Genomic DNA, 25924 nt, shown 5'->3' with positions numbered 1-25924 from the left:
GTAACGCTGCATTGACGACTCTGCCCCAAAACCCTCTAGTTACTCTGCCGACTCGACGCTGTGTGTTGGACGTTGACGTTGATGGCGTGACGATTTCTGCACTTGTCGACACCGGGGTTCTATTTCTGTCATGAGCTCTGGTCTTCGCCGTCGCCTAAAGAAGGTGGTCACACCTGCTGTTTCCCACGTTGTAAGCGTGGCCGATGGAGGAACTCCCACCATCCTTGGCATGTGCACCGCCCGCATCACCATTGCCAGTCACCCACCTTCTGTTTTATTTGCCGTTCTTGAGCAATGTCCGTACGACGTTATACTTGGTCTAGAATTTCTCGCAACTCATTCTGCCCTAATTGACTGTGCAACTGGCCTCCTGCAGCTTGAACTACCTCTCCTAGCCGATGGCCAAGCCACGCCTTCAGCCCGCCTCTGCTCTCTCGATTATGTGCGCATGCCCCCGCAAGCCGCCATGTATATCGCCATGGTCTCGAACCCTCCCGTCACTGATGGCAATTACGTGCTATCCCCGGTAACAGAGATGTTCTCGCCAAGAACGTCGCCGTGCCTAACACCCTCGTGACTGTCACTGGCAACCGCATCACCATTCCTATTTTAAATTTCAGCGCCTCTCCTCAACTGATTCCTGCAGGCATGTCACTCGCCGCCATCACTGCTGCCGACGACTGAAATTTGCGCATTGGATCCCACCAGTCCGCCCTTCATTTGCACCACAAGCAGCTTGCCGCATGGTGTCTTCGTCGGAATGATCCCTGCTGACCTTCCTTCTGATCAAGCTACTGACCTTCGCCACCTTCTCGAGACTTACCACGACATTTTCGACTTCGACGATCGTTCTCTGAGCCAAACGTCTGTTGTCCAACATCGCATCGACACGGGGAACGCGAGCCCTATCCGCCGCCATCCCTATCGTGTCTCCCTCAGCGAACGTTGCGTGATCCAAGGCGAAGTTGACAAAATGCTCGTAAAAGGCATTATCGAACCTTCTTCCAGTCCGAGGGCGTCCCCTGTGGTACTAGTAAAAATGAAAGATGGCAGCTGGTGCCTTTGTGTTGACTACCGACACTTGAACAACATCACATGCAAGGACGTATACCCCCTTCCCCGAATCAATGACGCCTTAAACTGCCTCCATGGCGCCACATACTTTTCCTCCATCGACCTACGCTCCGGATGCTGGCAGATTACCGTGGATGCCATGGACCGCAAAAAGACTGCGTTTGTCACACCAGATGGACTTTACTAATTCAAGGTTATGCCTTTTGGATTGTGTAATGCCCCCGCGACCTTCGAGCGAATGATGGATTCTCGCCTTCGGGGCTATAAGTGGTCTACGTGTTTATGATATCTAGATGACGTGATTGTCTTTTCACCTACTTTTGAGGACCACCTAGCCCACCTGTCGGCCATTCTTGATGTGTTTCGCCGCGCTGGCCTACAACCTAACTCCTCCAAGTGTCGTTTCGCTCGGCGTCACATGACCGTTCTCGGTCACCTTGTTAGTGCTAGCGGTGTCCAACCTGACCCCGACAAGGTGCGTGCCGTCAGAGACTTTCCTGTTCCTCACTCAGTTAGCGATGTACGGAGCTTTATCGGCTTGTGTTACTACTTCCGCCGCTTTGTCAGGAATTTCGCCGACAATGCCCGGCCGCTTACTGACCTACTTAAGAAGGACATCTCTGTTTCCTGGGATCGTGCACAAGCTGCCGCATTCACCACCCTGGTCAGTTTACTGACTTCACCGCCCATTTTGGCGCATTATGACTCGTCGGCCCCTACAGAAGTTCACACCGACGCCAGTGGCCACGGCATAGGTGCAGTACTCACCCAATGCCAGAATGACCAGGACCGTGTCATTGCCTACGGCAGCCGCCTTCTCTCGTCGTCGGAGCGGAATTATTCGATAACGGAGTGCGAATGCCTCGCTTTGATCTGGGATGTAGCAAAATTCCACCCTTATTTGTACGGCCGAATGTTTTCCGTCGTCACCGACCACCATGCCCTTTGCTGGCTCTCGTCGCTGAAGGATCCTACAGGAAGGCTTGGTCTCTGGGCGTTACGACTACAGGAGTACACCTTTGACGTGCTCTACAAATCTGGCCGGATGCACCAAGATACTGGCTGTTTATCACGCTACCCTGTCGACCCTCCCGACACCGCCGAATGTGATACCGGTAACTTCGTCATGGCTATTGCAGATCTGGCCAACATACGCGCTGAACAGCAAAGTGACAACACGTTACGATCTATAATTGGCCGTCTCCATTCTCGTAAGCCCGACCCATCGCTTCATCTGTTTGAGCTTCACGACAATATTCTTTACCGTCGTAGTACCACTCCCGATGGCCCAGAGCTTCTGCTTGTTCTCCCCAAGCACCTTCGTGCTACGGTTCTCAAAGAACTCCACATTGCTCCGACCGCTGGCCATCTTGGCGTATCCCGCACATACGATCGCGTGCGGTGCTGGTTTTTCTGGCCTGGTCTGCACCGATCTGTTCGACGCTACGTTGCTGCGCGTGACCTTTGTCAGCGACGTAAACGGCCCTCGGGGTTGCCTGCACGCCTTCTGCATTCTATTGACATACGCCAGGAGCCCTTCTACCACATCGGTCTTGACCTCCTCGGTCCATTTCCTACGTCTCGTTCAGGGAACAAGTGGATCGCAGTTGCGACCGACTACGCTACACGTTTTGCCATCACGCGAGCTCTGCCGACTGGTTGCGCCACTGACGTCGCCGATTTCCTCCTTCATGATGTCATCCTTCGTCATGTTGCCCCTCGGCAACTGCTCACAGACAGAGGCCACTACTTCTTGTCGAAAGTTGTCGATGACCTCCTTCGTTCCTGTTCTGTGGAGCACAAGCTCAGTACTGCGTACCACCCGCAGACCAACGGGCTCACCGAAAGGCTGAACCGCACCTTAACCGATATGCTGTCGATGTACGTGTCCGACGATCATCGGGACTGGGACAGCGCTTTGCCATACGTCACGTTCGCGTACAACTCCTCCCGTCATGACACGACTGGTTTTTCGACATTTTACCTGCTGTATGGACACCACCCTGCATTGCCTTTTGACACGCTACTACCTTCTGTTGTACAACATACGACAGAGTATGCCCGCGATGCTGCCGCGCGAGCCCATCTGGCACGTCAGATCGCTCATGACCGACTCTCCGACTCACAATTATGCCAAAAGGACCGTTATGACCGCAGCCACCGGCACCTCTGCTTTTCTCCAATATCTCTTGTGCTTCTCTGGACTCCTTCTCGTCGCGTCGGTCTCCCCAAAAAACTTTTTGTGCAATACACCGGATCTTACAAGGTTTTACGGCAACTTAGTGATGTGAACTATGAGATCACCCCACTGAACAGTTCTTCACCATCTACCCTGCGATCTCGTGACGTCGTGCACGCATCCCGACTGAAGCCGTACTTTTCCGTCGCTTCCTCATGTAATTAGTCTGCGTCGAGATGGCGCTCAGCCCGCCGGGGCGGTTAGATGTTACGGGCCGCTTCCTTGCATCAAGGAAGAAGACGACGATCGCTGGGGGATGCTGCGCATGTTCAGCCATCTTGGCAATCTCTGCCAACAGTCCGTTTATAAATCTTGTCCCACTTCTAGCTATTTGACACCCCGTCACAATATTTAAGTGTTCACCTGACTGCTAACCTTTCTTGGCAAACCCATGTTAACTACGTTGTTAACAATGCTAATCACACGTTAGGTTTCTTACACCACAACTTTTCAAGGGCATCATCTTCTCTTAAATTAACATTATAAAAAAAGCTTGTAAGGTCTAAGCTTGAATATGCATGTGCTTTGTGGGATCCCAGTAAACTATTTCTTAATATCCAATTAGAATCAGTACAAAGTCATAGTGCACATTGCATTCTGTCAAATTATTTCCACTTTTCAAGTGTATCATCGAAGAAACAAATTTTAAAGCGTCTTAGCCTTTCTCTGCCAAGAAAAGTGTTTCGTTTATCGTTATTTTATAAGATTTTTATAATCCACATCTGAAGAATTAACTTCTTAATGGGCCATCTTATTTGCCTTGTTGTACTAATCACCGTTATAAAGTAGAAATCCCTTTTTGCGATACTAACTTATTTTCTGATTTATTCTTGCCAAAGACATCGAAGGAATGGAACCACCTCCGTCATCACCATTCCAAGTGTTTCTACATTTAAATCCGCTGTCGACAATTCTTACTGTGCATACTAGCCGCCAACAATCACAACAATTACGTATTTTTTCCCACTCCCTTGTGTAACGCCTTCGGGCATTGAAGGTAACGAAATAAATAAATAAATAGAAGCGGGTTGACGTAGTAGGCATTTGTTTGTTATTTTTTTTACACCCACGATAATTCGACATTCGGTTAATACAAATTCGGGCATTCTTTTTCGGTCCCATGAAATCAGCATTAACGAGGTTTTGCAGTACACAAAGTAAAGTCGGCACTAATTCGAAAACCTCTTGTGATGAAAGGTATTAGTCTCCCCGGGCGATATGCTCTGAAAACTCATTGTTTCTCATCATATCTTGGTTGCAATGCTGTCTTGTCTCGGCTCATGACGATTGCACCCAGCTTTCACCACGTGCTTTCCACGTCGCCATCAAAATAGCCTGTCCATCACCACCATTGGCGGCAAACATGTTGCATGCTACGCAAGCATCTTTACTTGGGGGAAGGGGGGTTTCTTGGCACTTGAAGCTTAGCAGGGTTCCCTGGGACCAACATGCTTGAGAACCCCTGATCTAGTTGATTAGGTTACTTACTGAAAACAGCGTAAAATAGGCATACGAGCAAGAGAACGATATGAGTAACTTGTCTTTTGCACTGTTTTCAATAGAGAACAGGTAGGACGAGATGAACTTACATGATACGAATCTGTGCATTCAGATGCTTTCTAGCCAGTGACCCCGTGCGCTCGAAGCTCGGCAAGGAGGTTGTCCAGATAAGAAGGGTCTGGAAAACCATCCCCTGTGTCATTGGACCCACACTCAGTCTTAAGGTGAATCACATTCCATGTCACTGTGTCTTGTTCTCCAGTGGTGGTCGACTGGCCAATGGTGAATATGAGCCTCCGCTCCCAGGCTTCCACCAGAAGCTTCAGTGCCTGCCAAAAGCCCCACCATCATACGGTTTGAGACTCAGCTTGCTGATGCACAATGCTTCACATGGGCTGGCCTGATTAAGTGGTAGCAAGCAATAGGTGGGACACACTGTGATGCTTCTAAATTTAGCAAGTCATCTGTCAGTACTGAATTTATTGGCATATGTGAAATCTTCTTTACCTTCTTTATTCTACTATTCCTAGTATGCAAGATAAGCGTAACCCCTTCCGTCACCAATTCTGTCTGTTGAAATCTCAGTTTTAACAGTCCTAGCAACTTTAGCACCATCAAAGACATGTAGCAGCAGAACATATCTGGAAGCTAGAATTATTAAATAAGCTTTCTTTTGTGTCCACAAATATTAACAGCACAAGTGAGTTTTGAAAAAATACTTGAGGTGTGGAAACCATCTTGATTAGTAAATCATGTGATTTGTCCTTGATAAACAGCAAGCCGCTTCAGAAATTTGCCTTGTGCAAATCATCATTGTTAAAAGCAGCGTAAGTAGAGAACCCTTTACATGGTGACAAACTAGCTTTGAAGTAAACACACAGGCTAACTGTAACTGTAACACTTTTCACTAAACCGCTTGGAGCGTATTACTAAACTTTGCAGCACAAGTGCAACCAGAAGTGTCTTGAGATGTGTACTATTGTACACAAGATGCTGTAGATAAAGCAGGGGTACGATAAATTATTAACTACTGCCAGAGCACTCATACAGCACGCACAAAAAGCACCCAAAAAGATCACGAAGCTTTAACCCTCTTAAAGGAGTGTTGCATACAGGCAACACATCAGATTTTTTTTTTTGCAGAGCTTTGTTCGTGTACAGTTGCCTTCAGTTAATTTGACTCTGGCGGGACCAACGAAATTGACCAGAATATCCGGCAGGCTGAATTAAATAACATGCAGAAAAAAAAACGGCATAATACACCGCTGATTATTTTCCCATATTTGCCCTATTCTAATGTGCCCCCGAATAAAACGCATGCCCAGTTTCTACATGTTCAAAGCCGAAAACGAACTTAGAAATTCCGTTGAAGCTTCTAAACAATGTACAAATCTAAGGTGCATCCGTTTTTTTAGCAAGTAGAATGGCGAAGGGTCTATATGTGTTGAACAATGGTGGCTGGCTTCCTGAAGCCAGTGCCGCCATAATACATTCATGTTATGCGGTAAAGCATACAAATGTGGTGAAGGTGGTTTTGGTTTTGCATTTGATTGCAGCACACATGCAATTTTCCACCCCATCTTTCTGAAAATAAAAATTAAAATAAAAAGCAAAAGAGAGTCCACACATTAGAATCGGGTAAGTAGTGTAATCAGACACTGTGAGCTACGTTTATTGCCTGAAACTCCTACTAGGGCAGGCAGAAAATAGGTGTTTTCAACGGGACGTTGGCATATGTTCAACGCATTCACTGTCCCCTAGGGTTCGCCGAGGCAGACATTGTCACTAAAGGGGCAGCTATTGGGGTCACCATAGGGGTAAGGCACGTGCGTGCTGACTGATTAAGATCGACTTCTCCAGCAAAGGCCAATTTTAGAATCGAAATAACGAAACCTTGGGCCAATAGAAATGCATGGGCGCCGGCCAGGACCTTTGGTCAGGGTAAAGAAAAAACCCAACGATTGAATTAACCAGAGTAGAATTAATGGAAGTGTACAGTATAGAGTTTCCTACCAAATGTCCTCGGCCAACAGTGAATGACAGGCAGCAAGTGCTATTTGTTACGTTAGAGCAGAAACAAACGACTAGAAATAAGTTTGGCACATGACTTGCCTTTTCTGAAAGCACGGTCAGAGGAGAAAGACCTATGCAAGATTCCCGGCTGCAATGGTATCACACAGCCAATGCAGAGCACATGCAATGCAAACTTCTGTTTCACATCTGACAAGAACTGTCTGTACAAGCTTCACATGCAGCCATAGGTGGCTTGGGGTGAAGCTCCCTTCCAGTGTTCTACCTGGTTTTGCCCTCCTAATTTCTGAAAAAGCTTCTGCAAAATATTTTTTAATTACATTGAACATCCTTATTCATGTATTCTACACATTTTGAATAAAAATAAACATTTACTTTGGGTGTTTTTATGTCTCACACTTAAAGGGTAAAAGGAATAAACCTTTCTCTCCATATGTATTGTATAAGTGCCATGACTGACCAACTCGGTGAAGTTGGTTCACCAAGCTAAGCAGAGTTATCACTGCTCTGCCATGCTCAGCATTCCCACACTAAGTGCCAGTGCTTATCCACCAATGAGGAATAACACTGAATGCTATCATAATGACACGACTTGACAGCCCCTCATGCAACAAAGGACGCAAATAAAGGTACGCACACAAAGCTGCATGCATCCTTTCTCCTGTGCCCTTAATCTTTTTTTTTATTCAAGTCAACATGTTCAACCCAAAAGCCTAAGCTCTAAAGCTATCATAATGGCACACTACTGAATCTGACAAGGAGGGCTGTTGTGACCATTGTTATGTGTGTGGAGCTTCCTGCTTCGAGCATGGCTCGCTAGGCCGACAGTTTGGTCACACGAATCTCCAAGACAGCAGCATGTGTCGCATGCACAAGGCTGTGAAATTTGGCCCACACCGCCTGCTTTCCTGTGTACATGACACATCTCACCTGTCGGCCTTGATCATTGTTGGGCAGGTATCCATGCCTAGGGAATCCTCTCGCAGTGTACGGCGTGCCAGGCCGTGGGTGCTCAGGCCCTTGAACTCCAGAAGGGATGTGGTATGTGATCTGAATGGTGTCACAGCCCTCATAGCCAGGGAGTGTGAAAGGCAGCACTTGGAAGTTCATGATGCCTGATGGCTGGTTGCCCTGTTTCACTCCATATATGGCCTTGCACACAGGACACTGCAGGTAGCTTGCCTGCAATGCAAACACACAATGTGAATTGCGTGTTTCCTTGTGCAATGTGAATAGCACAGCGTTGTTCTATTGAATTAGCATGAAACAAAACAAGACAATTGAACAAAAAATAAACACTGAAGAGTAGATGACAAAGTACAAGTTATCCATAAATTGATTCCTAAAGAAATGCACTAAGTGAGAGCTAGTGACATGTACGAGGTCTGTTAGAAAAGTATCTGACTTTATTTTTTTTTGCGAACACCTGATGGATACGAAACAAGCGCACCTGCATCAGCCGACCTTGAACCTTTGTGCGCATGCTCGAATTTTTTCCCGCCTGCCGATAGCGTCAGTCGCAGGGACGCAGCGTTTCAGTGAGGTAGTGCGCAGTGTTCTTGTCGGTTTTTTCATTGCAAGGAAAATGTCGGAGCGACTGAAGCAGCGCTACTGCATCAAATTTTGCCGCAGCCGTGGCCTAGTGGTAGAACGCCCGCCTCGGCTGCGGGAGGCTATGGGTTCGATTCCCACCGCCGCCGGGCACCCACTGGTTCAAATGGGCACAAGCATCCCCCGCTTGTGCCCATTTCCACTGGGCGACAGCCAAGTGGAAACCATTCAGAAAAGTCAGGCGGCTTTCGGTGACGATGCTATAAACAGCACACAGATTAAGGACTGCTAAAACCGGTTTAAAGACGGCCGCATATCAGTGGAAAGCAAGCCATGCTCCGGTGGGTCATCAACCTGCCGATATGACCAGGTCATTGCTGAAGTGAACGCTGTGGTGATGGGGGGACTGTCGTGTGACTATCCAAGAAATTGCGGAAGAGGTGGGCATCAGCACTTTTTCTGCCCATTCCATTATGGCCTTTTGGCCGTGAAGAGGTCAAAAGGAAATTGGTGCATCCATCACGACAATGCTGCTGCACATTCCTCGCACTTGATTCAGACTTTTTTGGCAGACAACCAGACTCCTGTAGTTCAACAGGCTCCTTACTCTCCTGATATGGCCCCCTGTGACTTTTGGCTGTTCCCAAAATCAAGAGGCCATTGAAAGGAGCGTGATTTCAGACAAGAGAGGACATTATGGCTGCAACGACAGCTGAGCTAAACTCCATTCCGAAAGAGGGCTTTCTCGGAGTGCTTCCAACAATGGCAGCACCTCTGGGAGAAGTGTGTGGAGTCCCAAGGAGACTACTTTGAGGGTGATTAGGTTTCCAACACTCCACTTATGCGAGTTTTTTTCTTCGACCAAAGGTCGGATACTTTTCTAAGAGACCTCGTATACAGCAAGTTGAGCCAGAAACATATGCTAGTTGAGCCATCAACCACCTTAATTTATGCCTACAGAATTCAAGTATGCATCAAGTAGTGTTCCAGTGGATACCAAAATGACTTCTTCAGAACACCTGAGTTCTGCAGGGCTCAGTTTGGCAGCTTCTCAGCTAGGACTTGCATAGCTGAGTAGTTGAAGTGGTACCCTGCAGGCCCAGTAACAGTCATTTTAGAGCATAACGCTGTGCTAAAACATTCTAAGGACACTAGATCAATGATCCCCACTATAAGGAAAAAATGGCACATTTGTCACTGCATCAGAGAGAGCAAGAATAACAATACAGGCGCGAGTGATTCCAACAATTTCCACTATGTGATGTAACTCTTGAGCACACATGCCATTTTCTTAAAGGCACAATAAATATGACAAACAAAGCAGCCAACGACTAAGGTATATGCGAAATGTGATGTTTTAGCAGGGATCAATTTTACTTATACAGCCAACTTTCGTTAACCCTTTTAGTGTCGAGTTTCTTTCGAAGCTGACAGATTCCCATATCGAGCTTTTTTTCTCAGATATGTATTATAAAATGAACACAAAGGTTTATTTACGGTTATGCAGAAATTTAAAAATGTCACGGATAATTGCAAATGCACTCTTTGTATGCTCCTCGCATTCTATTTGAATAAAGGAATAAAACGTGCAGCAGACTCAAAAACACCACTGTTCGCAGTACTTTTTCATGGCGTCAGGATCACAATCTGACACAGTTGAAGTTGCCTGTTCTTCAGATGACAAGCTGTCATCTTCTGAGTTAGAACTTGACTTGTATTCAGAGTCGGAAGAGCCAATGCTCCAGTCAACAGTTGAAGGTCTCGTGCCGAGCAGCCATCTCAAAGCAATCATGCGGCCATGCTCACGGAAGGAGTGCTTTTGTTTATTTGAACTTGACCAGATAAAGCAACGAGAGCAAGAGATGAAACAGAGCAACACATGAAAGAGATATGACATGGGGCAGACACATCGTGAAGAAAGCACACCGATGAAAGGAGCACCCTCAACGCTGGAAACAAGGCGTGCTGTAGAGAATACAATGGGAGAGAGAGACATACACACAAACACAAAATTCTATAAACATACCACAGATGGCAGAAATCTGCAAGACTGGTGGCCTTGTGCTACGGTGCAAATATTTGAATGAAGAATCACCACTTTAGTGGTGTACAAAGTCTGGGAGCTAGAGCTGCCCCTCAAATCTGAGGACGTGCCTGCTCCTTGTGATGCAACCACACTCAGGACGGGGCATGTTCCACGGCCAGTAACAAAAACCCAGACTGAGTTAACCGAGAGTGAGGAGAAAATATGCTTCTAGAAATATTAAAGAGATGGCAGAACACTTGGGGCTGGCGTAATTCATGTTGCTGCACACATCTGTGTAGGGAATGTAGGGGTACGTCAGTGACATGGAAGGGCAGAAATGTGGAAACACACCGGTATGCCAGTGACACCGAAAGTATATAATTCGACCCTGACGGGAGTGACAATATCAGTCGAATTAAACAAGAGGCAGAATGACACCAATACGCGCCGCTGATTTATTTGGTGGAATTCGCTCCCACTCAAGCACACCTCCAAATCAAATGCACACCCGCTATTTATGGGCTCAAAGTATAAAACTAACATGAAAATTCCATTAAAGCTCTTAAACAAATAAGGACTCGTATGTGCACCGCATCTTTTTGCTAGAAAAACGTAGCAAGCCTCTGACTCTGGCAATAAAAAGACAAAACGAGTGAGCTCTACCTTCACAGAATGTAAAGAAACCCAGGAAGTCAAAATTAATCTGGAGCCCTCCACTACGGCGTGCCTCATAATCAGAACAGGTTTTGGCACGTAAAACCCCAGAAAGAAAATTTATTTACTAAATGTCCATTGTCATCAGTCCCACGCAGCACTTTCTTGCTGACTATGAAGAACCGTAACATGGCCTTCGTACAGTTCATAGCAAGTTTGATATTCTGCATTTATTAAATGACTCCGCACCAACCACAACCGAGATGGTGCCCCTCACCAAAGCACTCCGCAGTTCTGCGACACTAAGCAATTCACTGGAATGCCAAGAACATGCGACGTGATTTATTGCCGCTACTTTAACATGTAAAATAACTTCTTTTTTGAATACGCTTTCGCAATCGAGCTGAAACCAGCCTGTTGTCATCGTCATGCTCTGGAAGACCTAGGAGCGTATTCTGTAACGCTTAGGTTTTTGAACAATTTGCTTTGTGAGCAGCGACTGGTCGTCGCCTGGGTGACGCTATCGCCTCAATGCGCGCACGCGTATTATGATGAGGTCACCTACATGTCAATCATGCGGAAACCGAATTCGCGTCTGCTATAAGGCGAAATGGCACGAAGTGCTTCAGTGACATTCAAAGGCGCCGTTTGCCATGTGCAGAGCCTGTGCGTGCTGTGTGCACAGGCGAGATTGGTGTTCCTAGTAAAATGACGGCGATGGTGATCCCTGTGGCGTCTGTGTTAGTGCTTTTAGCGAGCATCTGTGAGACGACGACCGTGACATCGAAAAGACACGTTTGAAATGGCAGACCAAGAATTCAGGAGGCAATTATTTATTTACCAAGAAGCATTCCTAATTTTCTATATTTTCCCTTGGTTTGTGACATTCACTTCCAGAAAAAGAAAGAAAAAAAAAAGCTGCACGCCGATTGGCCTCTGTCCTTTCTCACATTCTAATTATGTCAACGAACCGCTCAAACATGACGCCACAGCCAAATTGAATTCTTCGAAAACCGAAGTGTTACAGAATACAACCCTGAGCCGCTATTCTGGACATTCCGCCATTTTCTTCGAGGCGTGACATAGGCGTGACGCTTACAAAATGGGGCCGATGGCCCCGTTTTGCTTTCGTAACGTGACGTAAATTTGATGTTTCGCCTAAGAAACTGTAATGTAGGCATTGAACCTAGCGTGGTTGATAAATCAAAACAGTTTTCCTCCCCAGTAAAAATAAAGCAGCTAGCTCAAAGCGTATGATTATTCCATCAAAATCGCTTCTCGCTTCCGTCGTCTGCATGCGTGCAGGCTGTCGTCTGCTTCATTAGATAGGATGTGTGTCCTCGGGGAATGGAATGAGTCATCGTATATTGGCGCCCACGCGCTTGCTTCCTACCTTGACAATATACGCGACCTGCCAGTGATGATCAGCGCACGCTCTAGGCCGCGTTATCACTATCTCGTGAACCGCAAGTGACTAAGCCCGATTCGTCTGGCTGAGAAGCAGCCGAATATCATCGATAGCGTTGCGCGCACCACAGATATCTGCTTGAGCGGCACAAGCGCCGGCACTGCCATCTCTTGTGCACTTCGCTGCTTACTAGCACCGCGAGAGGAAACTGCAAGGCGCCGTCTTGCGTACATTTCTTTTTATAAATTAAAAAGTCACCATTGTCATAGCCTTTGATGACGCGAAAAGTCATTAATATTGCTTACAATACAAACGCAATAGTGAAAAGTGCAAAATGTCGCAGAAGGTTTGCTAGTTTCAACCAATATTATTTCAAATAAACGTGTTTTTATTAAAAATGATGGTGCAAAACACAAATGCCAACACCACCCGAGAGCGATGCAAATGCTATGAGCACGCGTTGTGAACAAAAGATTTTTATGGGCCGAAATGACAGGGAAAATGCGGCGATACGCATGCCTCTCCACTGCCATTGCATATGGCTGCTCATTACCATAATTCGCGCGGCTCGTCGCACCACAAATTATGGCATAAAATCTCTGCAATGGCGGCCTAGCGCAACGACAAATTGACGTTTACGAAACGGCCCTTCCTGTGACGCTCCTCACGGGATATTCCTTCAGTCAATGAACAAGCTGACATGCTGGCTATCTTGGAACGCCACCACATATTCGCGAAATTGCAGATGCATTGCACGAGCTTCTGCACGCTACAGTCCACTTTCTTTTTAAAGCGCTAAAGTCGCAATATGGGTGCCAAGGACCACAAAAAAGTATTAGTCGATAAAACTTGCAGCTCCATGTCACGCTTCGTCATTCTGACGAAAACGCAAAATTGCATTTTGCAAAACTTCCGTTTCCCGGCACAAATTTGGAAACACATGACCTCTGGACAGCCAATGAGAGAGCCTAGATGGCAGATAATGGCGGCTGTGCAGCTGCCATGCGTGTCCAAAATAGAGCCCCTGGTTCTATTGCCATCAATGGCGGCTATCTTTTAATGGCAATGACGATGAGACTGGCTAGGCTGACAGTAGTCTATGAACGGTTTAGGTTTCATATTGAACTTCACCGCTCTAGCAATTTTCGGGTAAATTTTATTGAAAAAAAGGAGGGTGAGGGGCACGATAGAATCGGGTGAACACTGCTATATTTAGTTGTAAGCCAGCATTTAAGCTTTAAACTCTTCCTGGGGGAGGTCGAAAACAGGTGTTTTTGACGAGAGATGATGTGTTTGACTCATTCACTATACCCAAGTGCTGCCAAAAAGGATGGTGTCGCTATTTAAGAGACCAATGCAGTCATCATTGGGGTTTGGCGTGTGCATGATGATCAGCCAAGCTCAAATTATCCAGCAGAGTAATTTCAGGATCTGATAATGAAAGTTTGGTCCAACAGAAGTATACAGGTGCCAGACAAGATCTTTGATCGGTATCAAATAACCAAAAAACTGAATTAACCACAGTTGAATTTTAACAAAAGTTTACTGTAGTGTGAACCGCATATAACGTAATTCGCCGGAGTAAGAATATCCGCACTATAAGCGGTACCGCACTATAACCAAAACAACTATTTTATTGCGATAATGGACACTCCAGGCGCAGTTCTGCCATCACTGTCACTGTGCTCAAGGTTCTGTATTTGCTTATTAAATAAATTAACAAGCACGGTGTCACGCGCACGCAAGCAAACATGAACACATCTCGCTCGTTGATCGCAGAAACGAACTGTCAAAACGCTCGAGTGACGAAGCATGGCGACCAAATTGACCTTTGTGCGATCATGCCTCTCACTTCAATGCAAACCTATAAGGGGCGAAAATAAGGCGCGCGGTGGACTTTCCCCGTCGCAGATTGCCTAAGCACATGTACTGCAGCACATGGAGGAAGCTACGGTAGCTAGGCTCGACGCGCGTGCGAGGCGGCCATTTTGAAATGCCGATGGCGATATGAAAACGCAGATTTAGGGTCGTACTCGATTCTAACGCGCACTGAATTTTTGGACCTGTTTTATCGGAAAAAAAGTGCGTGTTAGATTCAAGTATATATGGTATTTGTGGCTTGAGGGGAGCGTTTGCTGTCTAGGTTGACTGCCAAACTTCCAGGCAGCCGCACTCTAACCGGTATTTTGTCCCGCAACTGCACTATAAGCGATATGCGTATAGGTAGAGTGATATGGGAAAATTAATTGGAGTCTGAAAAGACCATATTATATCCAGTCCTGCACTATAAGCAGTTACATTATAAGTGGTCTATACTGTATTGCACTCGAGCACATTATGACTGAGACAAGGGTCGGTATTAAAATGTGCCATAAATTTTGTTCTGCTGTCATTAGACTAGAATGACTAAACTAAAAGGTTTTCCTTTTCTTTTACAGGCATTCTGGTGGAATAAAATGGTTTGCTCAGTAATGAGCACTAGCACAGCACAAGAAAAGCACAATATGCCATTCAGTTATAACATCATTTGACAGCCTGCAGATCCTTTGAGTTTTATTTCAAACACTGAGTGCACTGCAAGAGCGTCAAATAATTGAAAACACTGCTTGCTACTCGAACCATAAAGCGCTTAGGTTTCACTAACAGAGCTCACTCAAGTATTCACAGTCGGTTTCTCCTAAAAAGTAGCGTTCCCACACTGCCTTCGCTGTCACTTTCTGTTGAAGCATGATATGGCACCATGGCAATGTGCAGCACACGGCTGTCAAGCCCCACCAGAAGGCAAATGTTCATGCATAACCTGCATCTCTATTTTGTACTTCCAAGAATTATCAAATTTCTAGAGTGGTCTAAATGCAAAAAATTATATTCTGTCACAGTGACAAGTGTGACAACAATCAAGACAAATGCAGACTGGGCATCAAGCAGATCGAGGGAGCAAAACTATGTACGCGTGATAACAATGAGGATGAACTACTCCAGTGGTTGAACAATGTCAGTAACTCACCTTTCCATTGCTTTTATACATAGCTGCAAGGCAGGCATAATGGAAATGATGGCTACAGTGGAAAAGGCTCACCACCCGGCCACTGCTGTTGTAGGATGAGGAGGCGACCAGTGGTTCACAACAGATGCTGCAATCCTCCTAAAACAGACAACAAAATTTAGGTGCAGTATGTGTGACAAGAAGGGGTCAGAAAAAAGAAAGAAATGAGAGAGCTGATGGGGTGATGCCTGATGTCACTTCCACATGCAGTAGGTGCTTTTGCAAAAGCTTAGAAGTAAAAATAAGAAAGCGTAAGAAATAATAAGAAATACTAATGGCAAGATTTGATCAAAGCCAAATTAGTGACATTATAAATTTTAGGTTGCTGTATGTCCCAGAGCTATGAGAGGCACCATGGTGGGAAGGGTGCTCTGGATTTACTTTGACCACCAGGGGTTCTTACTGCGGACCCAAAGTGTGGTACACGAGACGAGTGTTTTTGCATTCTGCCCAGATCGAAACGAGGCTGCCATGGCTATATAATTGAACGCCCATACTCGTCGTCTGCAGCAGAGTGCTCTACAGGCCCATCAGTTTTATTCTGACAGGTTCAGTGCATCTTTCTACGCTATGACACAATGAATCCCTCAGTGCAGCAATAACATTGATCATCATTTCAATGTAGGCATAAACCAAATTTCAACTTTCTTTATTAATCACAGGCACTCAATCTCCCAAAGCTGCAATGTGGGCTTCGAGGGTCAGGCTCCAGATCAATTTTGAACACCTGGAGTTCCTACATCTAGGCACACGAGTGGTTTATGTTGGACTCCCCTACCTAATGCACCTGTGATAGCTAGGACCTTGTGCTCAGCCTCTTAATTTCTTATACACTGACTTGCATAGGCAGTTGCTGCATGCTATATTTATGTCTACTGTAGGATGAAGGCCTCTCCCGTCTTGCGCTAGCTGATTCCAACTTGCGACTACAAATTTCCTAACTTCATTACCTCACCTAGTTTTCTGCCCTCCTCGACGGCGCTTCCATTCTCTTGGTATCCATTCTGTAACTCTAACGGTCCACTGGTTATCCATCCTACGCATTACATGGCCTGCCTAGCTCCATTTTTTCCTCTTAATGGCAACTAGAATATTGGCTATCACCGTTTGCTCTCTGATCCACACAGCTCTCTTCCCATCACTCAACATTAGGCCTAACATTTTTCGTTCCATCGCTCTTCGTGTGATCCTTAACTTGTTCTCGAGCTTTTTTTGTTAGCCTCCAAGTTTCTGCCCCATATGTTAGCACCGGTAGAATGCAATGATTGTACACTTTTCGACAACAGTGGTAAGGTCCCAGTAAGGATTTCGTAATGCCTGCCGTATGCAATCCAGCACAGTTTTATTTTTCTGTAAATTTTTCTCATGATCAGGGTCCCCTGATGTTCATTATATCCCAGTTCAACTGTATCAAACACTGCTCAGGGCAATACTAATATGTGAACCACAAGCAATTTTAGGAGTCATATATATGTAGTCACTATGGTCTGAGTCAGCTATTCCCAAGTGCTAGACTTTTCCGAGATGCTTATCTTTGCTGAAGACACGTTAAACGAATGAGAACAAAAAGATTTTCATCTCAGGAGAAAGTGCTGCAATGATTTACAGCTGGAATTGTTCCTGTGACATCAACCATGTGCCTTGCCAGGAAATCCTCAGGTTCAGGAGGATCTGCATGAAAACATGGGAACTTACAGAGACCAAAAGAAACAGTTCTTTCACAACACAAGCAGCATATAAACAACCTGAAGAGGGTCTCATGAATGCTTATCAAGGTGTCACAATCTTTGTGGAAAGGTCTGCGATTCAAGAAACCACAGTTTACCTTCATTAAATAAAAGTGAAGCATAAAATGTATTCTCTGGAGTGGTCATTGATTTGTTGTTCAATTACCAGAGGCACAACAATGACAAAGGCACACATTCATGGGCTTAACAGCTCAAGTATCAAACCACACATAAACACTGGAATCATGCAGACCTCAAGCAGCCAATGCTAAACGCGAGCATATTCCCGGTTAGGGCGTAATCAGAGCAAGTGATATGAAACAGATATAATACGTCCAGTGGTAGCAAATGGTCAATGATTGGGTCCCACATTTGTGGTTTTTACCAGTGGTGCCACATATGGCTAGACTGAGGAGCCCATCGTTCCATTCTCACTTGAGAGTGCCCACATGCTCTAATTACCATTGATATGTGGATGTAGCAATAATTTTGGGGATTTACGTCTCATATTCTTGGTATAAGCACGAAGAAGACACGGACGGTGGCGGAAGAAGAAAGGACGAGCACTATGTCACAACTAAATCTTTATTGGAAATAACAAACATAAATAAGTGATCCAATAAAGTGATCCAATATAAGTGATCCAACTAAATGTTTATTTCCAATAAAGATTAAGTTGTGAGATAGCGCTCGTCCTGTCTTCCGCCACCGTCCGTGTCTTCTTCGCGCTTATACCAAGAATATGTTACCGTACCAACTCGCCCAACTATCCATCCTTTTGCAGTAGATTTACATCTCGAAAGTGCACCGTCAGAGGGCTATGATGGCTGCTTTAGTAGACGTTCAGATTAATTTTGACCTGCTGGCGTACAAAAGTATTTCTGCATTCATCAGCAGCCGTGACGCAATCTCATGAATTTGTGGTCAGCAGCAGAATGCCAGTCAATGAGCCACTATGGTTATATAGTGTACCCTCACATCCAAGTCAGGGAAGCAGTAGAAATGCCCTTGAAAATGTAGTTCAATGTAGGCACCGGAATGCTTGCATACTTTTTTCTTTTTTACACTGAATAACCTCATCAGGTAATTGAGGCAATAATATGAAGCACCTCAGTTTAGACACCTCAATGGCAGGCTCAGCTATGAAACATTTGTCCCTGGTATGCTAGAAATGCAGCTTTTTCAGGTATTGATGTCCACATCAAATGAGAATCCTAACATTGCGCACCTTGCACAGAATCGGGCCATGAATTGTTGGGTAGCTTTATGTCATGAAGAGAATTAGAGCCCTCCGTCTTCAGGCTCTTGGTGTCTGATGCACCTTCTATTGTAGATGGAATTCCAACAAAAGAAGCAGTGTGGATGCTTCTTCGTCCCTTGCGTCTTTTTGGAAAACTGAAATACAAAGGCGTAAATATGACCAGTGAGATACAGTCAAACCCTGCTACACTGAAGTCTTTTCTATCCCCATGAGAGGTCCATAAAAGGTACTGCATAAAAAATTCTCGCCGCAGCGAACTTTTGCATGTGCCGTGCCACTTCAACAAAATGTTTTTGAGGAATAGTGCCGAGTTTTAAAACTTATTTACTGTGCAGGAAACAGAAATCCGAAAACCTTGTACATATTGGCACAAAAAAAATGTCAACGAAGTTGAAATAATGGGTTGGCTCCACTATAAACTACCGCCAATTACTGCATCGGCTGCCCTGCCTGAGCCAGTACACTGTACAAGGGTGTAGTCAATTTACCAGCCAAACGTGGAGGCTGCCATTGTTTGATAGTGATGAAGCTGGCCCTCCTTTGCCGACGAGGAAAGGAGGACCAGTGATGTCAAATCTATTCTTGTTCTCTTGCATCTGGCCATAAAATTTTCGTAAGCAGCCCAACGACTCCATTGACAGCCACCCCCACTGGCGTTTCAGGAAGACACCAAGCCGAGCTTTCTGGTTGTCGGAGCAGCGTCTGACGGCGCTTGCGATGAAAACACCGCTAGCCATATTGCCCTTATTTTCGTCAGCACTTTGAAGTCCGGACAATTATCTCAAATTTAAATGAAAATATGGTTGCATTTATCGACACCGTCGGCAGCGAAGAGCAAAGCGGGCACAAATAGCCACTTATTTTTGTAGCGAAAATTTTTGTGTCCCGCCAATTTTGTTATAGTGGAATTTGACTGTATAGGTTCAAATTAATGCATTTTCCTAAAAGCGCTTTTGTTTCTATGGCCATGACAGTGGCGTCAAAAACAGAAGCAAGTTGGAGCTATTTTACAACTGTGATATCAGCATTCCGGTGTGTTGCATATTCGGATTAAACACGATAGAAAAACAATGCAGCCCAGTTTGGGCAATATTTAGTGTGCGCAAAGCACCGCATAACAGAACATGCATATTAACAAAAATGAAAAACTGCAAAAGTGTCATTTCTTGTTATTCCATTGCTTGAAAAGATGCATTAGTGCATTACACATTTATGTGCAAGAACGTCAGAATAAAGTTGCAGCTACAAGACAAATACGTATCTTAAATGCCCTGTAAAATACTCAAGGGTTAGTGACCAGGTCTCCTTTTAGGCAGATAATCATACTAACCACTGGTTGATCCAAAGCGGGGGCCCTGGGAGACATGCCAGCTGATAGTAGTGAGCGTTCAGCCCAAGAACCCCTCCCCCCCCATTTTCTGTACGCTTCGATAAGGACCTCCTTCTACAGGCTACCTTGGATCCTCCCCTGATACTAATGCTTTTCAATGAAATTTCACAGAGATAAATCATACTATGTGCTCTGCATAACACAAATCGGCAAATTAATTTTATACATACATTTGTGCAATCACTGTAACATCGGAAGAGTCACTATCGCTTACAGGAGACATCAGTTCCGTAGGGTTTGGTTTCCTGCTGTGTGACAAGGTGATAGCATTAATTTGTTGCTTTCTTACCACAAAATGTAATACAAGAAAATGTCAGAATGGCATACAACACTTTCCCCAAGTACTTAAAAACCAAACAAGTCACTCACTCCGCGGGGACCTCAACACTGCTGCGTTCCTGTGATGTGGCATATGATAAATCCCCTTAGATACACTGAGCACTGAAATTCTCAGGCAAGGATTTCTCAAAGTGGCAACTGTGAGATGCATGTTGAAAAAAAAAGAAAAACTGCAAAAGTGTAATTTCCGGTTATTTCATGGCTTGAAAAGACGCATTAGTGCATTACACATTTATGTGCAAGAACGTCAGAATAAAGTTGCAGCAACAAGACAAATGCACATCTTAAATGCCCTGCGAAATACTCAAGAGTTTGGGACCAGGGCTCCTTTTAGGCAGATAATCATACTAACCAATGCTGGTTCCAAAGTGGGGGGGCCCTGCGAGACATGCCAGCTAATAGTAATGAGCATTCAGCCCAAGAACATACCCCCCCCCCGTTTTCTGTACGCTTCGATAAGACCCTCCTCCTACAGGATACCCTGGATCCTCCCCTGACATTAATGTTTTTCAATGGAATTTCACAGAGCGAGCCTATGTTCTCTGCATAACACAAATAGGCAAATTAATTTGATACTTACATTTGTGCAATCACTGTAACATCGGAAGAGTCACTTTCGCTTGCAGGAGACATCAGTTCCGTAGGGTTTGGTTTCCTGCTGTGTGACAAGGCGATAGCATTCATTTGCTGCTTTCTTACCACAAAATGTAATACAAGAAAATGTCAGAATGGCATACAAGACTTTCCCCAAGTACTTAAAAACCAAACCAGTCACTCTCACTCCACGGGGACCTCAACACTGCTGCGTTCCTGTCATGTGACATACGATGGATCTCCTTAGATACACTGAGCACTGAAATTCTCACACAATGACTTCCCAAAGTGGCAACTGTGAGATGCACGTTGAAAAAAAAAGAAAAACTGCAAAAGTGTCATTTCTTGTTATTCCATTGCTTGAAAAGACGCATTAGAGCACTACACATTTATGTGCAAGAACGTCAGAATAAAGTTGCAGCCACACGACAAATGCGCAGCTTAAATGCCCTGCTAAATACTCAAGAGCTAGTGACCAGGTCTCCTTTTAGGCAGATAATCACACTAACCACTGGTGGATCCAAAGCGGGGGGGGGGGGGGGGGAGGGGCCTTCATGACATGCCACCCCTGATAGCGGTGAGTGTTCCGCCCATGAAACCCCCCCCATCTTCTGTACACGTTGATAAGGACCTCCTCCTACAGGCTACCTTGGATCCTCCCCTCATACAAATGCTTTTCAATGAAATTTCACAGAGCAAGCCTATGTCCTCTGCATAACACAAATCGGCAATTTACTGTGATACTTACATTTCTGCAATCACTGTAACATCAGAAGAGTCACTATCGCTTTCAGGAGACATCAGTTCCGTAGGGTTTGGTTTCCTGCTGTGTGACAAGGCGATAGCATTCATTTGTTGCTTTCTTAACACAAAATGTAATACAAGAAAATATCAGAATGGCATACAAGTCTTTCGCCAAGTACTTAAAAACCAAACAAGTCACTCTCACTCCGCGGGGACCTCAACACTGCTGCGTTCCTGTCATGTGACATACGATGGATCTCCTTAGATACACTGAGCACTGAAATTCTCACACAATGACTTCCCAAAGTGGCAACTGTGAGATGCACGTTGAAAAAAAAAGAAAAACTGCAAAAGTGTCATTTCTTGTTATTCCATTGCTTGAAAAGACGCATTAGTGCACTACACATTTATGTGCAAGAACGTCAGAATAAAGTTGCAGCCACACGACAAATGCGCAGCTTAAATGCCCTGCTAAATACTCAAGAGCTTGTGACCAGGTCTCCTTTTAGGCAGATAATCACACTAACCACTGGTGGATCCAAAGCGGGGGGGAGGGGCCTTCATGACATGCCACCCCTGATAGCGGTGAGTGTTCCGCCCATGAAACCCCCCCCCTCTTCTGTACACGTTGATAAGGACCTCCTCCTACAGGCTACCTTGGATCCTCCCCTCATACAAATGCTTTTCAATGAAATTTCACAGAGCAAGCCTACGTCCTCTGCATAACACAAATAGGCAATTTACTGTGATACTTACATTTCTGCAATCACTGTAACATCAGAAGAGTCACTATCGCTTTCAGGAAACATCAGTTCCATAGGGTTTGGTTTCCTGCTGTGTGACAAGGCGATAGCATTCATTTGTTGCTTTCTTAACACAAAATGTAATACAAGAAAATATCAGAATGGCATACAAGTCTTTCCCCAAGTACTTAAAAACCAAACAAGTCACTCTGACTCCGTGGGGACCTCAACAGTGCTGCGTTCCTGTCATGTGGCATACGATAAATCCCCTTAGATACACTGAGCACTGAAATTCTCACGCAAGGAGTTCTCAAAGTGGCAACTGTGAGATGCATGTTGAAAAAAAAAGAAAAACTGCAAAAGTGTAATTTCTGGTTATTTCATTGCTTGAAAAGATGCATTAGTGCTTTACACATTTATGTGCAAGAACGTCAGCATAAAGTTGCAGCCACAAGACAAATGCGCATCTTAAATGCCCTGCTAAATACTCAAGAGTTTGTGAACAGGTCTCCTTTTAGGCAGATAATCACACGAACCACTGGTGGATCCAAAGCGGCGGCCCTGCGAGACATGCCAGCTGATAGTAGTGAGCGTTCAGCCAAAGAACCCCCCCCCCCCCATTTTCTGCACGCTTTGATAAGGACCTCCTCCTACAGGCTAGCTTAGATCCTCCCCTCATACAAATGCTTTTCAATGAAATTTCACAGAGCAAGCCTATGTGCTCTGCATAACACGAATAGGCAAATTAATTTGATAATTACATTTGTGCAATCACTGTAGCAGCGGAAGAGTCACTATCGCTTACAGGAGACATCAGTTCCGTAGGGTTTGGTTTCCTGCTGTGTGACAAGGCGATAGCATTCATTTGTTGCTTTCTTAACACAAAATGTAATACAAGAAAATGTCAGAATGGCATACAAGATTTCCCGCAAGTACTTAAAAACCAGACAAGTCACTCTCACTCCTTGGGGACCTCAAAACTGCTGCGTTCCTGTCATGTGGCATACGATAAATCCCCTTAGATACATTGAGCACTGAAATTCTCACGCCTCAACAACATTGCCATGACAAAGTTCGTACTGAAGACAGAACAAACTGCACGCCCTTCGCAATTGAAGCTCTGCTGCACCTCGAGACAAACCACGCAAGTACTGCGTTCTTCACGGATGAGCCTGCTTGAACGGGTTGCACAGTGATCAACGGCTGTGCCAAGGCATCAAGAAGCTGGGCAGCTTGAGGGCCTGCAGGCATCTGGAAGACCTATGCCTGGCACAGGCGTTGCTCATTTCACCTTCTTGCATCTGGTCACATGTACGAGGAAGCAACCATCCCGCCATTAAGGTGTGTTATCACTTTTACTCTGCTATAATACCACACCTCACCAGCAATCTCATTAAACAGGGGGGAGCAGTGCGGGTGCTATCCAATTGAGAACTATCCATCCACGGGTGATCCCTTCTAGGAAACTGGGAGCGACATTACAAGGAAGAAGCAAGTTGCACAAGCAAGGTGTGGCTCGAAACGGGTAGCTGGGGCTGAGGCTCGTTATTTCTCCACACAGCATGTAACGAGCAGTCGATGCCCTGATTGATAAAAAAGGGTAAAATAACCCTTTTCATGGCACTCTATACACAAGCAGTTTATTTTTTTACTGTGAGAATCTGGATTTGAATGGCAGCTCTGAAGGTGAACCATTGATAAGGAGTGCAAAGAAAGGTAAGTAATGTAGCAACAGCATCTTATTGGTTACCTTGACAGTTGTTTACAAGCTCAAAAGAATGTATATTGTGCATAACCTTTCGGGGAGATTCAGGTTTATTCTTGGACAAGTGATGTAGTCAGGTGCCAGTGGGTAGTTTTCTCCTTCAACTCTTCGAATGACATGGCAGAGACTTGTCAAATTGTTCCTTTGATGCATGGTTGTGAATTCCACAATGTATATGCATTCAGGATAGTTGTCTTGCAAGTTAATCTTGGGCAGCCCCTAGACACAATAATGACAGCATGTATGTGAAACTCCATGGTTTAAATATAGGCACTAACAATTATAATAAATGCTCTCTATACATCAAAAAAACAAGGAAAAAATACTAATGAGCAATTGATAAGGAAGCAGCCTAAACAATTCATACAAAAATAAGTTATCACCACTTCATTATGCCATCTGAAACACGGAGGTTGCTATCTTTTTTCTCTACATTCACCAATTCTGAGAATGCTGATCTTTTACTGCACAGCTGTAACGGGACACCAATGTTAATACGCTGACGACATTTTGACCATCACAAACTGCTATCATTTCTGAACACAGGACATCATTAAATCGATCGGTTTTACACACTGCTGCATGCAGCAATTTTTTGTCGTTTTTCACTGGTCAATCTCGAGCACTCGGATTTCACAAATCCGAATCTGCCAGTTGAAAGCAAAAACGCTCCGCGGGAGATCATGCAGGAAGTCGCGTTCACATTGTACAAACTGGTTCCGGAAACTACGCAAGACTTCCGCCCTGTAGGTTTCCACGGCAAACAAAGTGGCCATCTGCCACGCGTGTTTTGACTATGGCAGTCGGGGAGCCCGTCATTTCGGTGTCGCACCCCAAAGAGCATGAACAATGTGGAAGTTATGCCTTCTGTGCGCCGGCTGTTGCTGGATCTCCTCAGGGAAGGTGGAAATGAGTCCAACGGTAAGTGGCACTTACTTGACATGGTTCATAACATCAAATTCTACGTGGCATTTTAGATAGTCAAGTCAGCCAAGGAAATATTTTGTCGCATAGTATACTTAAGCACGTGTTTAGATATAACAAACGTGCTTCAAGTGTCGAGCGCAAGTATGCAGTTTTCTTGTTGTACTTAACACAATTCAATTATCAAACATTTTAATTATGCAGAAAAACTCATGCTGGAGAGTTAAATACATTTATAAGCTATTTTAACTTGGGTCGCTTCGGGTGATTTAGAGGAAGCCTTTCGGAAAATCTGTCTGTAAACACAAAAAATAGGTTATAGGGGTCACGTTTAAGCCGACATAAAATCCCTAGTTATATATACCTACACACGCACACTGTCGTGTATTTCCCAATGCTCGGTGATTAGGTCGAGTTCACCCCCTCTGTAAAAAGCATTGCACGCTTTGTGCGATCGCAAGTGGCTTATGCTTACAAAACAGCCCTCTTTGTTTTTAATTCTGCCCGCAAGTTTTTATTCTTGTTTTCTGCATTCTGTATTTAAAGGTGCTGCAGATTGTGACATCGACTCTTCTACCAATAAAGACCAAAATGGGTATCAGTATATGGCAAGTTGCTCTGCGCTCAACAATATAGTCTGTATAGAATCGCTTTCTGCGGCGTATATGGTCTGTACCGGCACGCCGACTGCACATACCACAGCCACAGCCGTAAAAAACTCCACGAGCACCACTGACCAGGCACACGGACACATGATCCGACCCGCGATGCTGAAAGTCACTTATTAGTGGACGAGCTCCCTTATCTTTAGCTTTACTTTCATGGAAACTCCGCGCATCATACTGCTCTCCTTTCTCTATAAAACCCTCACCACAATCGGCGTGCCCGCGTGGTTCCCTTCTTGTTAC

General features: G+C 45.0%; 1 protein-coding gene across 1 annotated transcript in view; it reads right to left on the bottom strand.

Annotated features, from left to right (window-relative positions):
• LOC119434343 (E3 ubiquitin-protein ligase DTX4) overlaps window positions 1-25924 on the bottom strand; it is a 62279-nt gene that overhangs the window by 21286 nt on the left and 15069 nt on the right. Inside the window, exons 3-12 of the mRNA XM_049659452.1 lie at window positions 24124-24311; window positions 22341-22418; window positions 21589-21666; window positions 20827-20904; window positions 20078-20155; window positions 18485-18651; window positions 17136-17200; window positions 15491-15628; window positions 7775-8026; window positions 4903-5142 (exon numbers count right to left, since the gene is read on the bottom strand). Of these exons, the coding sequence (XP_049515409.1) occupies window positions 4933-5142; window positions 7775-8026; window positions 15491-15628; window positions 17136-17200; window positions 18485-18651; window positions 20078-20155; window positions 20827-20904; window positions 21589-21666; window positions 22341-22418; window positions 24124-24311 (1332 nt within the window). The 3' untranslated portion in view covers window positions 4903-4932. The remainder of the gene's footprint in view (window positions 1-4902; window positions 5143-7774; window positions 8027-15490; window positions 15629-17135; window positions 17201-18484; window positions 18652-20077; window positions 20156-20826; window positions 20905-21588; window positions 21667-22340; window positions 22419-24123; window positions 24312-25924) is intronic.

Source organism: Dermacentor silvarum, unplaced genomic scaffold (assembly GCF_013339745.2).
Source record: "Dermacentor silvarum isolate Dsil-2018 unplaced genomic scaffold, BIME_Dsil_1.4 Seq1012, whole genome shotgun sequence".
In the NCBI taxonomy this organism is placed as follows: Eukaryota; Metazoa; Arthropoda; class Arachnida; order Ixodida; family Ixodidae; genus Dermacentor; species Dermacentor silvarum.
Note: the sequence above shows the minus strand (reverse complement) of the source record. Positions and strands in the feature narration are given on the sequence as shown.